At 40.9% G+C, this 14,791-nt stretch overlaps 1 protein-coding gene and 1 long non-coding RNA gene across 5 annotated transcripts in view; one reads left to right on the top strand and one right to left on the bottom strand.

The window, feature by feature from the left end:
* Window positions 1–14,791, top strand: part of AOAH (acyloxyacyl hydrolase) — a 225,556-nt gene that overhangs the window by 156,067 nt on the left and 54,698 nt on the right. For all 4 annotated transcript variants that reach the window (XM_034963944.3, XM_003814970.5, XM_034963943.3 and 1 more), the window contains one exon: window positions 4,982–5,064. In XM_034963944.3, the coding sequence (XP_034819835.1) occupies window positions 4,982–5,064 (83 nt within the window). The remainder of the gene's footprint in view (window positions 1–4,981; window positions 5,065–14,791) is intronic.
* The window catches only part of LOC129398413 (uncharacterized), a 155,687-nt gene that overhangs the window by 89,825 nt on the left and 51,071 nt on the right, over window positions 1–14,791 (bottom strand). The gene's annotated exons all lie outside the window — the stretch shown is intronic.

Raw genomic sequence — 14,791 nt, 5'->3', positions numbered from 1 at the left:
GTGACTAAATAGGTAAGAATTACTTTCCCAAAGAAAAATAACCCCTCTTTATTGACCATAAAATTATTTTAGTATCAAACTCAGATCCAGTGTCCATTTCCCATCTGTTTTTCCAAAATATAATAAAATACTCAAGGCAGAGGGCATAAATGACGCAGTGTGTAAGGTATCCATTTCAGGCTTTTGAGTAAGATAGCAGATTGAACACAAGCACTTACATCTCTCCCTTGAAAAGCCCTACTCTAACGACAGTAAATGAATTTGTCCAAGAGGACGAAGAGAACAAGAAGAGCCAACAGCCACAAAACGTTGGAAGCTAGAAATCAGACAGATGAATGGTAACTGACTTAGTAGATTCAGGAGAGCTGCATCCTAAGCTGGTTGGAGGGAATGCCAAGAAGCAACCCAGTTCACACTGCAGAAGCCCCAGAAGACTTGGGGATTGGTTACATGTGGGAGCTCTAGAAATGCAGGTGAGGCTAAACCAGAAGTATTGGTTGGAAGATTGCTGAAGAGCAGTTAGCTCCTCAGACCCCTTCCAACTCTCCACAGGTGGTCAACTGCCCCTCCCATACTCTGGAATAAGACTAGAGCTTTATTCTCTGGAAACACTAAAGTCAAGGGCCTCTGGACTGGAAGACACCAAACATAAATGAGGAGAGGAGTATCCTACGGAAACACATGAATGCTAAATGTTGAGGACCCTTCCCTACATGCCCCAGAGTGCTGCCAACCCAGCCTGTACTCTCCTGGCTGCAGACTAGAAGATCCTTCCCTGGGGAATCTGAACAGCCCAAGAGGAGAGTCCCACAGATGCTGACAGCAGGGTTCCCCAAGAAAGGCCCAGACAGCTCATCTTGCAGTGAGGGCTGTAGTCAACAAGCACAGCCAGGGGCCCAGCTTCCAATCAAAATCAATTAGCTTTTTAGCTGGCAACTAGTTTCAACATTTAAAAATAAGCCTATAACCCAGGATCATCACACATCTGAAGGAAACCTCAAACATGAAAGAAAATACAGAAACAAAGGGGAAAAAAAGCAACTTAGAGAAACACAGACTATGTACTAAGGGGGATAAAACTTTTTAGAAAGTTTAATAGCCTACATATTAAAATAACTGAAATTAATATCTTCAAAAAGATAAAAGAATTCTATAGCAGACAAGTGCTTCAAAAAAGGATAAAAGAAGATGTTACATTCATAAAACAAGAACATTAAAATTAAAAAGATATTCAGAGAACCAATAAGGTCATTTGGAAATTATTCTGGTAATAGCAGACGACATTCATAGAAAGATTAAAAAATAAAGTTGAGGATATTATCCAGAAAATGGAGAAAAAGGTCCATGACATGAAAATAGGACAGAGAAACAGGGAAAATTACAAGACCGGTTCAGATGACCCAATAGTTGTAGGGAAAAAATGAGAAAGGAAGAAATCATCAGTGAAATAATTTAAGGACATCTCTCAAAACTGAACATCATGAATTTCCAAGTTGAAAGGGTTTATCAAAGGTCTAACAATATGAGTAAAATCAGACACACACCAAGACTGCCATCATAACATTTCAGAACACTTGGAATGAGGTGCTACCATAGGCTTTCAAAAGATCAAGACACAGAGTTGCTTCATACTTAACAATGCTGGGGAGGCTAAAAGCCAAAATCAATCAATTCCTTCAGACTTGTGAGGGAAAAATATCATAACTGTGATGGTTAATACTGAGTGTCAACTTGATTGGATTGAAGTATACAAGGTATCGATCCTGGGTGTGTCTGTGAGGGTGTTGCCAAAGGAGATTAACATTTGAGTCAGTGGTCTGGGAAAGGCAGACCCAACCTTAATCTGGGTGGGCACAATCTAATCAGCTGCCAGCATGGCTAGAATATAACCAGGCAGAAAAAATGTGCAAAGAGAGACTGGCCTGGCCTCCCAGGCTACATCTTTCTCCCATGCTGGATGCTTCCTGCCCTTGAATATCAGACTCCAAGTTCTTCAGTTTTGGAACTTGAACTGGTTCTCCTTGCTCCTCAGCCTGCCTACAGCCTATTATGGGACCTTGTGAGAGTGTGAGTTAATACTAAATTACCCGCCCCCATATATATATATATATATATTCCATTAGTTCTGTCCCTCTAGAGAACCCTGACTAATACCTAATACAGATTTATATTATTGTTGTATAACAAACTGCCCCAAATTTTCATGGCTTAAAACAATAGTCGTTTTATTATATCTCACAATTTGCGGGGGGGCGGGGTTCAGGAATTCAAGCAGAGCTTGGCTGGCCAATTATTCCTCTCTATATGAAATTATGGTTACTCAGTGACATCACCTAATGGCTGGGCTGGGCTGGGCTGGGCTGGAGAATCCAAGATGGCTTCACTCACATGATGTGCCTGGGAAGGGACAGCTGGCAAGGCTGAGTTCAGTTCAGCTACATAGGGCCATTTTTTTTTAAGCAGTTTTAGGCTTATGAAAAATTTGAGGTGATTGAAACATGGAGGCGGATTTCTCACACATGGTTAAGCACCATCCCTGTTGGTACTGTCCTCAGGATAGGGAGTGAGTTCTCATGAAATCTTGTCATTTAAATGTGTGTAGCACATTTGCTTGTTCTCCTGCTCTGCTTTTTCCATGTGACATGCCTGTTCCCCTTTTGCCTTCTGCCATGATTAGAAGCTTCCTGAGACCTCCCCAGAAACAGATGCTGCTATGCTTCCTTTACACCCTGCAGAACCGTAAGCCAATTAAACCCCTTTTCTTATAAATTACCCAGTCTCAGGTATTCCTTTATAGCAACATGAGAATAGACTAAATACAATGATAAATACTTAGAAAATTAAGGAAAGAAACAAAAGGCAGTTATTAACTCTACAGAAATAAAAAAGTTAGAAAGAAATTAGAAAGCAATCATTGATTAGTTGTCAATAGCTAAATCCTCTTCTAGAGTAGGAAGTGAACAGATAATGTCAAAGACTAACAATCAAGAAGTAGCCTTAAAAGTATGTTACTTAGAGATGAGGAGAAAAACATCAAAAGACCTAGTCAATTAAGGCTGGAATTAGTTGCCTATGGAAATGGAAAAATGGAGAGTGGAGGGAGGTGTGGGGTTGCTATTTATCATCACAAGTCTTATATACACACATAGGTAAGTTATTTGGTTCTATGAGACTCACCACCTCAAGTCTTTGTTGATTTTAGCTTCTCAATTAGACTTCCTTTGGCTACTCTAATTCTCATTTCCTTTCTTCATAGAATTTAGAACTTTCTAGCATACTCTATCATTTGCTTTTTTTATAATGTATAGTTCTTTTATTGGCCTTTTCCTGTTGAAATATCAACAACACAGAAGCAGGGATCATGTATTTTAATTTTCCAATATAACTCAGTGCCTAGAATAATACTTGGAATGTAGCAGGTGCTCAATAAACATCTATTAAGTAAATTACTTTTTAAGCTATGTGCATGGGTAGCTTTGATTTTAAAAAATAAATACATTATTCATCTCAAAATTCTACTACAAAGCAAAAATCTCTCACTTAAAATATTGCTCAGGCATCTTGGTCTTGTATTAAAAAACACTATCGTTGGTTTTCTCAGACTTCAAAAAAAGGATACTATTTTCTATGCATCCTGAATGCCCAAATATAATATATGCTTACCTTTCTGAAGCACTGAGACAGTTGCCAAGCACTGTAATACGATTAGTAAGCTTTCATATAACACTTAATAATTGGTGATTGTATGTAAGGTTGTGAGATGTGAACTTATTATAATGAAAAGAAGATAAAATACATTTGAAGATTACTCAAATATTTTGAGCTAAGTTATTATTTTTTAGTTTACATCTGGTCTTATTTCAAAGATTTTAGGAAGCCTATGAAAGTTTAGAGAACATAACATTTAATTACATTTAAACTAAATTTTGTTGCATTAATTAAACTACTTACATCTATATTAAGCAAAAGAAAATGAAAAATCAAAGATGAGACAAAAGGGAGCCAAGAAAATGAGTTAAAATATATATAATTATAGCCTGATACTGGTGTCAAATTTGTCCATAAGCTCTGTGTTTATTAGTATTAGATTCAAGGAACAGAGATTCAACATATGTGAGTTTATTTCTCTCACACAGAAAGGTTTAGAAAATGTGCAGTCTGGAATTGATATGGGAGCTCAACTCCACCCAGTTGTCAGGGATCCAGGCACCTTCCAGCTCACCCCTCTGCCTTCTCAACATCAACCTTATTCCCATAGTTTAAGATGGCAGCTTTCCTATTCTGGGCAGGAGACTGGAGAAACGGTACAAAGAAGGAACCAGAATCACCATTCAATCATTTCCTAAGAAGCGTTACCAGAAATTGCCACTGGATAGTTCTGATCCCATCTCATCTCACCCAGAACTTAGTGATGTGCCACTCCTAGCTGCAAGAGAAGCTGGAAAACGCAATCCTCATTCTGGACAGACATGGGTCTTGCTAAAAATTCTATAAATTCTATAAATTCTATTGTAGCAAAAATTCTATTATAGTGCATGAAGGGAGAATAAAGCTGAAGGACAATAATAGTGTCAACCACAGCTTCATAGCAACCAAAAAAAAAAAAAAAAAAAGAAAGGAAACATGGTCAGGTTCAAAATAACAGAGTCGGTAAAGGTGAGCAATTGCTCAAGAAATGTACAGCAGCTCTTGATAAAAAGTATTTGAAAGGGATGACTCTGGAGGTCTTTGTACAAAAGAAAAGGTTTTATGTCTTCAACAGTATTCTTACGACACCCATACAACTCAATTTCATAGAACTGCTTCTCATAACAACTGCCAATATTACATTCACAGTTCAGAGAAAACTTGTCAGCAGAGATTTGATTTTTTGAGTTCATTTTAACCATATTTTTTTAAAAGCGTGATGTAAACATGGTTTGTTTAAACTTCTTTATGTGAGTATCCTGACCTTAAATATATACATATATATTTGTTTCAGAATTAAAGAAAAATCTATTTACCTTCGCTTATGGAAAAGAAACCACTGTAATCACAGGGACTACCAGAATATTTCAAGAAATGGTACGTAACTTTCCATTTAAGCCTTCATCAATATTCCTGTAATGATTGATTTTATTTCATAAGTACCTCAAAAGCTGAGATTCAGATAACAAGGATCACAGAATGAAATGAACGGTCTCCTTTCCAATGCCATTGCCCTTTCTGAAAGAAGGGCCCTGTGCTTAAAGCCATTTACCCACAGCAAAGGAGAACAAAAACAAGCTGCAGTCAAGGGGTTGACCAAGAGAGCAGATCATTCGCCCAACAGCAAAGTTCTAGCAAGGCCAAGGCACAGGATGTTTGAGGCTCAGGAGGCAAGACCTAAATGAGCATTAGCAGAACAAGAGCTGAGAAAAATTAAGGTCATCGCAAAAGCTCTGCCCTCTCTGATGGTGCAAAGTCTCCCACGTTTCTGCTGGGGTTGGAGTTTTCAGTTTCACCTGTGTGGGTTTCAATCTTCCACCTTGGACCTGGAGGCGGTCTATTGCCACAAGATTCTGATGAAACTTCTGATTGATAAGCCATGGCCTGGCTAACGCCTAATGAATTGCCAAGGAATGTTTTGTAACACCATAATGCAGAGATGGTAAACAGTGTGTGTGTTGCCACTCTGTCTTCCTAAGCCTGGGAAAGATATTGCTAATCAGCCTTGGCACTCTTGTCTGCTATGCTCAGATTCTGCCTCAGCAGTTCTCGAAACACAGCACGTCTGACAATCATCATCAACAAATTAGGCTTGGCACATGAAGTTAAACCTATTTGCCATCCCTGTGCTATCTCTAATTAACAAAAGATGTTGAGGAATTTTCCAAGCAACAAGCGTTTAAACTAAGTATGTGACCTACAAATAATGTATTTCTTATAATAAATATTCTATACAGAATAAATGCTCTCCTCTTCTAAGAACAATATAGATTTTTTTTACTAATAAAATAATTGCTGCCATTAACTGAGCTCTTACCAAGTGCTAAGAACACTTTATGTTTATTTCTGTTAATCCTTTCAACAACAGACACTGTAAGGCAAGTATTATTAAATTTCTTCAGTACTAATACTATTGATTGTAATAGCTCTAGGGAGTGTTGAGGGAGGGAAAAGGAAGGAAAAATTACAATGTTCCCATTGATTGCAGCATTCAACTCAATACCAAATGCGTTAAAATATACTTCTCAGAATTGGGCATTAAAATAATATTCACACCGTAGCAGCTGGGGAAATGGAGGCATGGAGAAACCAAGAATCTCTTCCTCAGCCACAAAGATAGTAAGTTACAGAGGAGACACTTCTACCCACGTTGTCTCACTCCACTCAGATACCAACAAAGATAATACAGTCATTGGGCTATGATCCCAGATGATCTGCAGAAAGAGATCGGCCTCATCCCTCTGCAAGTTGAACACTATCAATAGTTAATGGACAGTTATAGTCAAATCTGGCCATGTGACTCATCACAGATACAAGTGAACATCAGGTGTGTGGCTGCACTTTCTTTTTCCTTTAGTGACACACTGAAACAGCCCCCCAACACTGTCAAATACCCTCTGTCAATGAAGATTATAAAAAACAAAGCACACACACAAAAATCATCTGTGAGGAATATCATGCAGCCCTAGAAAATGATGGCTAAAAGTCAAATATATTTTTATTTGGAAAGACAAAACACTGCCAAAAGAAAAATCAGGATATAAAATTCAATCATACAGTTTAGTTTCTACCACATTTTTCAAAGAAAGGGAAAAAAAAGGTATACATAGGAAAGATTGGTAGAAAATATAGAAAATCATTATGTTTGATAAATTACGGGTGATTGCTTTCATTTTTTTCCACTTTTCTGTTTCCTGATTATTTTATTTTTATACAGAAATAACCTTTAAAAAACTCGACAGAAACTGAGTCTAGGAGTAAAACAGGGCTTGTCCAAGGTTCCATAGCCAAAGGTATGAGGTTAGGGTAAGACACTGAGTGATAGGATTCTGCCAGAAATGCAGGCTGCAGGCTGCTCTTTGTTACTTGTGACTCTAACCCAGCATTTCTCTTTCACAACACCCAGGTGTGCAAAGTCAACATCACTTTTCTACCCACAATAAATGTAGTGATCTTTCATAAAATCATAAAGACCAGAGTAAGATAATTCAAAAAGTATACCTAGGACACTTGATAGCAAATGGTTGTCCTTTTGCGATCTGCTGTCTTGACAACATTCCTTTAAAATTCAGATTGCAAAGATAAAAGGGGAGACAGGAGACAGGAAGAGAACCTAATCGTGTCAAAATGTGCTCGAAGGCCGTGGCTTTTGTCAGACTTTTGTCTAATGAATAGATGCCAGGGAATAGGGGATATTTTCTTCCTTTTCTTTGAATTTGCAGTCCTTAGAAATGCATAAAATGTATACTTTGTCTAGTATTACTATCCTCGACTATTTTTCTAAGACTGTAATAGTAAAAAGATATTTTTTTAGTTTCTCAGTTACTCATTATTTAATGTTCTGATTTTATTCTCCAGCCCCTCTTCCTATTTTCTCTTGTATTTCCTTGCTATGGACTTTCTTTTGATATTACGCAGCAATGTAACCTGACTACCCATGCTAAATTACTTCAATTACTCTCCAAGGTTTTTATTAGATATAGGAAAAGTCAGCTTTTCACTTTCTGCATATTTATGGGGCTACACTGATTTTTCAGAACCAGCAAGAGAGAAAGGGGAAAAAGGGAAGAGTTGAATAGAATAGTAAAGTGTTTCTTAAAAATTGGGTAGTAAGAATTAAAGAAACAGCTCCTATTTTCATCCTGATCCTTATGTAAGAGATCTCAAAAACGTCTATACATAACTCTGTCATGAACCCCAGTCAGTGATTATAACGCATTTTTTTATTTTTTTGAGACAGAGTCTCACTCTGTCGCCCAGGCTGGAGTGCAGTGGTGCGATCTCAGCTCACTGCAACCTCCACCTCCTGGGTTCAAGCAATCCCCCTACCTCAGCCTCCCAAGTAGCTGGGATTACAGGCACATGCCACCACGCTCAGCTATTTTTTGTATTTTTAGTAGAGACAGGGTTTCACCATGTTGGCCAGACTGGTCTCAAACTCCTGACCTCTGGTGATCCACCAGCCTCGGCCTCCCAAAACGCTGGGGTTACAGGCGTGTGACTGTGCCTGACCCTATAACGCATTTTAAAATGGAGAATGGAGAAGTCATCTTTAATCCAGGGAATGATTCTCTGGTGCAGGGGTTAGGAATGGCAAGAGTGCTGCCAAATCTTTTTTGCAATCAACAGAGGAGGGGCTTGCAGTGGCTCTCAGAACTTCCTCGATATCAAAATGGCCTGAGTTGGGAGGCAGCCAGCACATGGAAGAGGGAAGGACCCAAGAACTGCAGAGCTGGCTGGCTCCTCTGGTCCTTCTCTAAGATGGAAAATAGGGCCCTGAAAACAGAGAGCAGAGCCCTTCCTCTCCTGATTGCCTCATATAATTGTCTCTTTTCCTTGGGGTATAAAGTAGACTGGTTTTGAATTTGGGTCCTGGAATTAGTGTGTGGCTTGGGCCAATCATTGAATGTCTCTTGCCTGTTTCTGCATCTGTAAAATGGGGATCATGGTTCATTGAGCACAGTTGCCAAAGGTGACCCTGGATCTCATTCAGGGTTGCCCAGACAACAAACCACCTTGAATGGGCCATCTTCCCCATCCTCCTGGGGGAGAGGCTGCACCCAAACTCAGTGGGATAAGGCAGTGCTGGAGATAGCTACCTTCTCATCTTTTGCAAACCCAGCTTTTCTCCATTAAAGCCAGTTATATAAATTATGCCATGTGACATTTTGGAATTCATCACAAAACCTGGTGTGTGACTGACCAGATATGTCATACCTTGCACACAGGGATGGGAACGGTACATACCTGAGCTTCATGGGGCTGCTGAAGACTGAATGAGAAACACAGGGCTTCATAAATGTCCAGCATTAGGGTACCACTGACACAGTGTCGCTAATTCCACCTACCACCTGTATTATTATTTACTCAGTGGTTTTGAAAACCATTTGTTTTTTCTTTCTTTTCTTTCCTTTTTTTTTTTTTCTTTTTGTGACAGGGTCTCACTCTGTCACTCAGGCTGGAGCACAGTGGTGTGGTCATAGCTCACCATAACCTCAAACACCTGGGCTCAAGTGATCCTCCCACCTTAGCCTCCCAAGTCCTGGGACCACAGGCATGTACCACCACACCTGACTATTTTTATTTTTCATTTTATTTATTTATTTATTTATTTTGGTAGAAACAGGGACCTTGCTATGTTGTCAAAGCTGGTCTTGAACTCTTGGGCTCAAGCAATCCTCTTGACTCAGCCTCCCTAAAAGCTGGGATTACAGGCATGAGCCACTGTGCCTGGCCCAATCATTTTTTTCAATGTCAAAAGATTTTTTGTTATTGTTAGCAATAATTTCATTTATTTATTTTTTATTGCTGCATAATAGATGTACAGATCTTCAGGGTACATGTGATCATTTAATACATTCTTATAATCAAATCAGGGTAATTGGGATATCCATCACCTTAAATATTTATCTTTTCTGTATGCTAGGAACATTCTGATTATTCTCTTGTAGCTATTTTAAAATGTGCAATAGATTAATGTTAACTACAGTTGCCCTACTGGTCTATAGAACACCAGGTCATATTTCTTCTATCTATCTGTATATTTGTACCCATTAATCAACTTCAAAAAGTTTTTAAGAGAAAGAAGTCGATTTGAAAAAAATAAAAATAAATTCAAAAGCTATATGTTAATAATAATAAGGCCTGCGGCTCCTAGATTTAGAGGGCAGCAGAAGGGCTCTAGGGTTGGATACCCAGATCCTAAGAGACAGCAGCAGGCAGGAGGGTAGCTGGGGGCAGCTGAATTGGCCTGGAGTATCAGGCAGAAAGAAGGGGCTCCCTCTGCAAGGAAAAAGCTGGGCTAGGGACAGGAGTGAGAAGTGATGGAAGCTAAGATTGACATAAGTGAGCAGCAGCAGACAGACTCCTGAGAGGCAGGAGATGGCTGTAGCCTGGGGAGTGGGCTCAGGACTCCACCTGGGGAGGAACCAGGGGATAAGGGTAGGAATTAACCAGGAGAGGAGACAGTGCTGAGGGCCAGGCAGCCAAAGAAGCCCTGAGGATGGTGGGGCTAAGGATTGGAAGGGGCTGGAGAGCAGCCTTGGCTGATTGAGCTGGGAGCTCTCGGATGTGCTGGGGGTGGAGGCTTAAGGTAGAGGAGAAGCAGATGAGGGGTTTCGGCCTCTCCCTAGCAAAAAATGCCCTCCCTTTGGGGGATAGACCATCAGCAAATGGCTCTGGCAGCACCCAGCTGGGGAGACACAGGGGGGCAAAAGTGGACCCTGAACTGTCTCCTACCCCTGTGCTGTATATTTCACTCTTTGAGACCTGGGCATTAATCCTGGGGGCCTCATTCTCAGCGAGGACTCAGTAAACACTAGACTTTATTCATCCCTCCCTGTCCTGTGTGATCTCATGCCCCTATGCCCAGCAGAATGGATTAGCCATTCCACCTGACTCAGCAGGCGAGCCCTTCGCTCACGCCTCTGTTATTGCACTTTCCTTGGTGTATGGTTTGTTATTTGCTTTAAGACTGATGTCCAGTCCCATGGGGAACAGAAGCCACATGGGGCCGATATTAGCTCAGCCTCTGCTTCGCATAGCAGGGACTTGTATATCTAAAACACTTTTTTAACCTAAATAAGTTAGGAGTCCCATTAAACCTTTGAGAAGAACTAAAGCACAAATTGTAATCCAACTGAATCCAGCTTGCCAACTGAAAAACCACCATGGTGGGCAAAAACCACAATTGGCAAGATTACGTTTCATTTAAAATAAAGTGTAAGAACCATGACGAGATATCACCTCACACCAGTTAGAATGCTCACTATCGAAAAAGCAGAAGACAACAAACAGGATGTGGAGAAACTGGAACCTTTGTGCACTGTTGGTGGAAAGGCAAAGTGGTATAGCTGCTACGGAAAACAGTATGGAGGTTCCTCCATAAATGAAAAATTAAACTACCAGATGATCCAGCAATCCCACTTCTGGGTATTTATCCAAAAGAATTGAGGATCTCAAAGAGATATGTGCACTCCTGTCTTCATGGAGGCATTCTTCGCAACAGCCAAGAGGTGGAAACGTTCATCAACACATTAATGGATCAAGAAAATGTGGTCTCTGCATACACAGTGGAATACTATTCAGCCTTTAAAACAAAGGGCACTCTGAACATGCAATGACATGGATGGATCTTGAGGACATTATGCTAAGTGAAATAAGCCAGTCACAGAAGGACGAATACTGCCGGATTCCACTTAACATGAGCCATCTAAGTAGTCAAACTCACAGAAGCAGAGAGTAGAATGGTGGTTGCCAGTAACTGGGAGAAGGGGAGGGAAATAGGGAGCTGATGTTCGACTGGTTTAAAATTTAAATTATGCAAGATGAATAAATCCTAGGGATCTGTTGTGTAACGTTGTGCCTAGAGATGATAGTACTGTATTGTGCGCTTAAAAATCTATTAAGAGAACAGTTATCATGTTAAGTGTTCTTACCACAATAAAACAAAAAAATAGATAAAAGACAAAAAATAAAATCAAGAGTAGAAGAAAAACAAATATTAAAGTGGTATAAAATATATTTTTAAGTAGGGGCTGGGCGCGGTGGTTCACGCCTATAATCCCAGCACTTTGGGAGGCCAAGGTGGGTGGATTACTTGAGGTCAGGAGTTTGAGACCAGCCTGGCCAGCATGGTGAAACCTCATCTCTACTAAAAAATAAAAAAAATTAGCCAGGCATGGTGGCAGGTGCCTGTAATCCCAGCTACTCAGGAGGCTGAGGCAGGAGAATCACTTAAACCCGGGAGGTGGAGGTTGCAGTGAGCTGAGATTATGCCATTGCACTCTGGCCTGGGCAGCAAGAGTGGAAACTCCATCTAAAAAAAATAGATAGATAGATATAGATAGATAGATAGATAGATAGATAGATAGATAGATATGTAAATCTGGTAGTTTTATATATATATATGTAAATCTGGTAGATAGATGATAGATAGATAGATAGATAGATAGATAGATAGATAGATAGATAGATAGATTTTTTTAAGTAAATAAAAATCTGTAAGGCACATACCTCTAAAGTAAACAAGACTCATCTGCTTTTGAACACAAACCAATCCCAGGTCTGAATTTGCATTGCGGCCGCCCATGGCCTGCAGAGGAGAAGGCACTGAGATGCACACAGGCCCCCTTTACAGTTTCCAAACAAGACTTTCCTCACTTGGAATATAATGTCTTTTTCACTGGCAGCTTTCTTCATTTTGTTTTAGCAAGCTTAGCAAAACCTTTATATACACACCTCTTTGGGGTTGTTTTGTTTTCAGAAATTCAAAAGTGCCTAACGGCATGTTTTCCTGGGACCAGTCTTCTGTTCATACAGTGAGGGGCCTCCCCTCTCTGTTCGCCCACTTACAGGGAGGGCAGAGAGCAGAGGACTCACATGAAGTGTCTGGATATGAAAAAAAAAATTGAGAATTTTAACCCTTCATGGAAGTGTCTGTGTTTACAGCCTCACCTGCCCCTCCTCCCATCCCCTTGTGCAGACCACCTTTGGTCTGGAACCTCGTAGGCTGCCCCCCATCCCCAACCCACACTCTGAAAAAACCTCATCTTGCTTGTTCTCTTCTTTGGACTTTGGTTAAACCATCTGCAAAATGGGAGAGAATCTGGCAGACCTAGAGAAATTAGAAAAGGGGCACAATTCAGGCCAGCATATGCAATTTCATATTCAGGTCAGGAAGGCTAAGGAGAGAAGAAAGAGAAGGGGAGGGGAGAAGAGAAACGTGGGCAGACAAGGGGTGAAGAAAGAGTTCCTGAAGGGGATTGAGGAGGGAGGCCCTGGAGCAGAATCAGAGTGAAGGGAAACCCCAGAAGAGAGGGGAACTGGGTGTGCATGGCAGTTATGCTATGAGCACAGCTCGGTACTCCCTCTGGATGACTGTTGGACTGTGTTTTCTCAACACAGCACTGCTCTGAGAATGAACCACAGGAGAAAGCAGGACAATGACTTAGGTGCCCAATGAGTCAGAAAGGCTTGCAAGAGTGAGGATCAGCTCCAGAGAGTTGACCAGGCCCTGGCGGTTGAGAGGCACCGGAATATTTCCCTGAAAAATGTGCCTCTTTGGCATAAGGATTATTTTGAGCTAAAGGCCATTGAGAACCAGCAGAGGCAAGGACAGTTCTTCTTTTATAAAGGAAATTTACATTTGTAAAAGGTATCTCCCGCTCCCTGTACCAGGAAGAGAAGGACTCCTAACACCTGTTATCAGTGGGGAAGGCACCTTACTCTTAAACTTAAATCTGCATAACAAACCTCACTAAACAACCCCTATTTACCATATTTTTCCTCCTTACCTTCCCATAACTTGCCTCCCCTACTCAGAAGCCCAAATCCCTTTTTCTTTAGCCTAAGATGATTTATATAAACCCAAGTTCTAACTGCCCCTTTGGGTTACACATTGTAGGATGGTCTCATGTGTACACGTGCAATGCACATATTAATAAACTTCTATTTCTTTTCTCTTGTGAATCTGCCTTTAGCCACTCTAATGTACAGGGCCCCAGCTGCAAAGCCTAAGCTGGGTAAAGGAAAGGATTCTTTTTCCTCCCCTACAGTGTCTAGCAGAAGGAGAGATGCCGCCTCTGGGAGATATCCTAACAAGAGTAGACATGAGGGAGCAGTCCATCCTGCTGCTGACCTAAAGAAACCTGACGGAAAAAAATTGCTTCCTCAGTAGGCAAGAGAATTGTCAAAGGAACTTGCCCTGGGCACAAAAACACCACTATTCGGGCCTTACTCCAAGCCAGAGAGAACAGGTTGATGTCCTCACAGGCCCTAGACAGTTAATCATATGTTTTACCCACCAGTATTGCCAGGAACCATTGTTAAGGGCCCAATTCTCCAGGGCTATCCATTAGCAGAATGTGTGAATTTAGCTGGAGAGTTGTTTCAGGTTGCTATTATTACTTTTATAGATTTTTAGCTAATACTAAGTATCTTCTCTAAGCCAGACACTCTGTTAAGTACTTTATACACTCCATCTTCATTTAATTCACAGAGCAACTCCATTTTACAGTTGAGGAAACTGAGGCTCACAAAGGTTAAGTAACTTCCCCAAGGTCCTTTAGCTTGTCAGGGGTATACCTTAAGCCCTGTCTGTCTCATACTAAAGGCCTTGCTCTCACCCATGCCATACTGTCCGCTATTTGGGTTCTGGCTTCTAAAATCACTATTCTGCTGCCTCAGACTGTTAGCAGCAGGGAATCCATATGAGCCTGCAGCAACCTCAATTCTTGCCTCCTCAGAAGAAAGAATTCAATTGGGGGCATTGGGCAGATGGAGAGAAAGAGACACTTTTTAGAGCAGGAGTGAAAATTTATTTAAGTTTTAGAGCAGTGGCCAGGCACGGTGGCTCACGCCTGTAATTCCAGCACTTTGAGAGGCCGAGGTGGGTGCATCACTTGAGATCAGGAGTTCAAGACCACCCTGGCCAACATGGTGAAGCCCCGTCTGTACTAAAAAAATACAAAAAATTAGACAGGCTTGGTGATGCTTGCCTGTAATCCCAGCTATTCAGAGACTTAGCAGGAGAATCGCTGGAACCCGGGAGGCAGAAGTTGCAGTGAGCCAAGATCACGCCACTGCACTGCAGCCTGTGCGACAG

The sequence above is a fragment of the Pan paniscus genome, chromosome 6 (genome assembly GCF_029289425.2).
Source record: "Pan paniscus chromosome 6, NHGRI_mPanPan1-v2.0_pri, whole genome shotgun sequence".
NCBI lineage: Eukaryota > Metazoa > Chordata > Mammalia > Primates > Hominidae > Pan > Pan paniscus.
The sequence above is the reverse complement of the archived record's forward strand: the minus strand, read 5'-3'. Positions and strand labels throughout refer to the sequence as shown.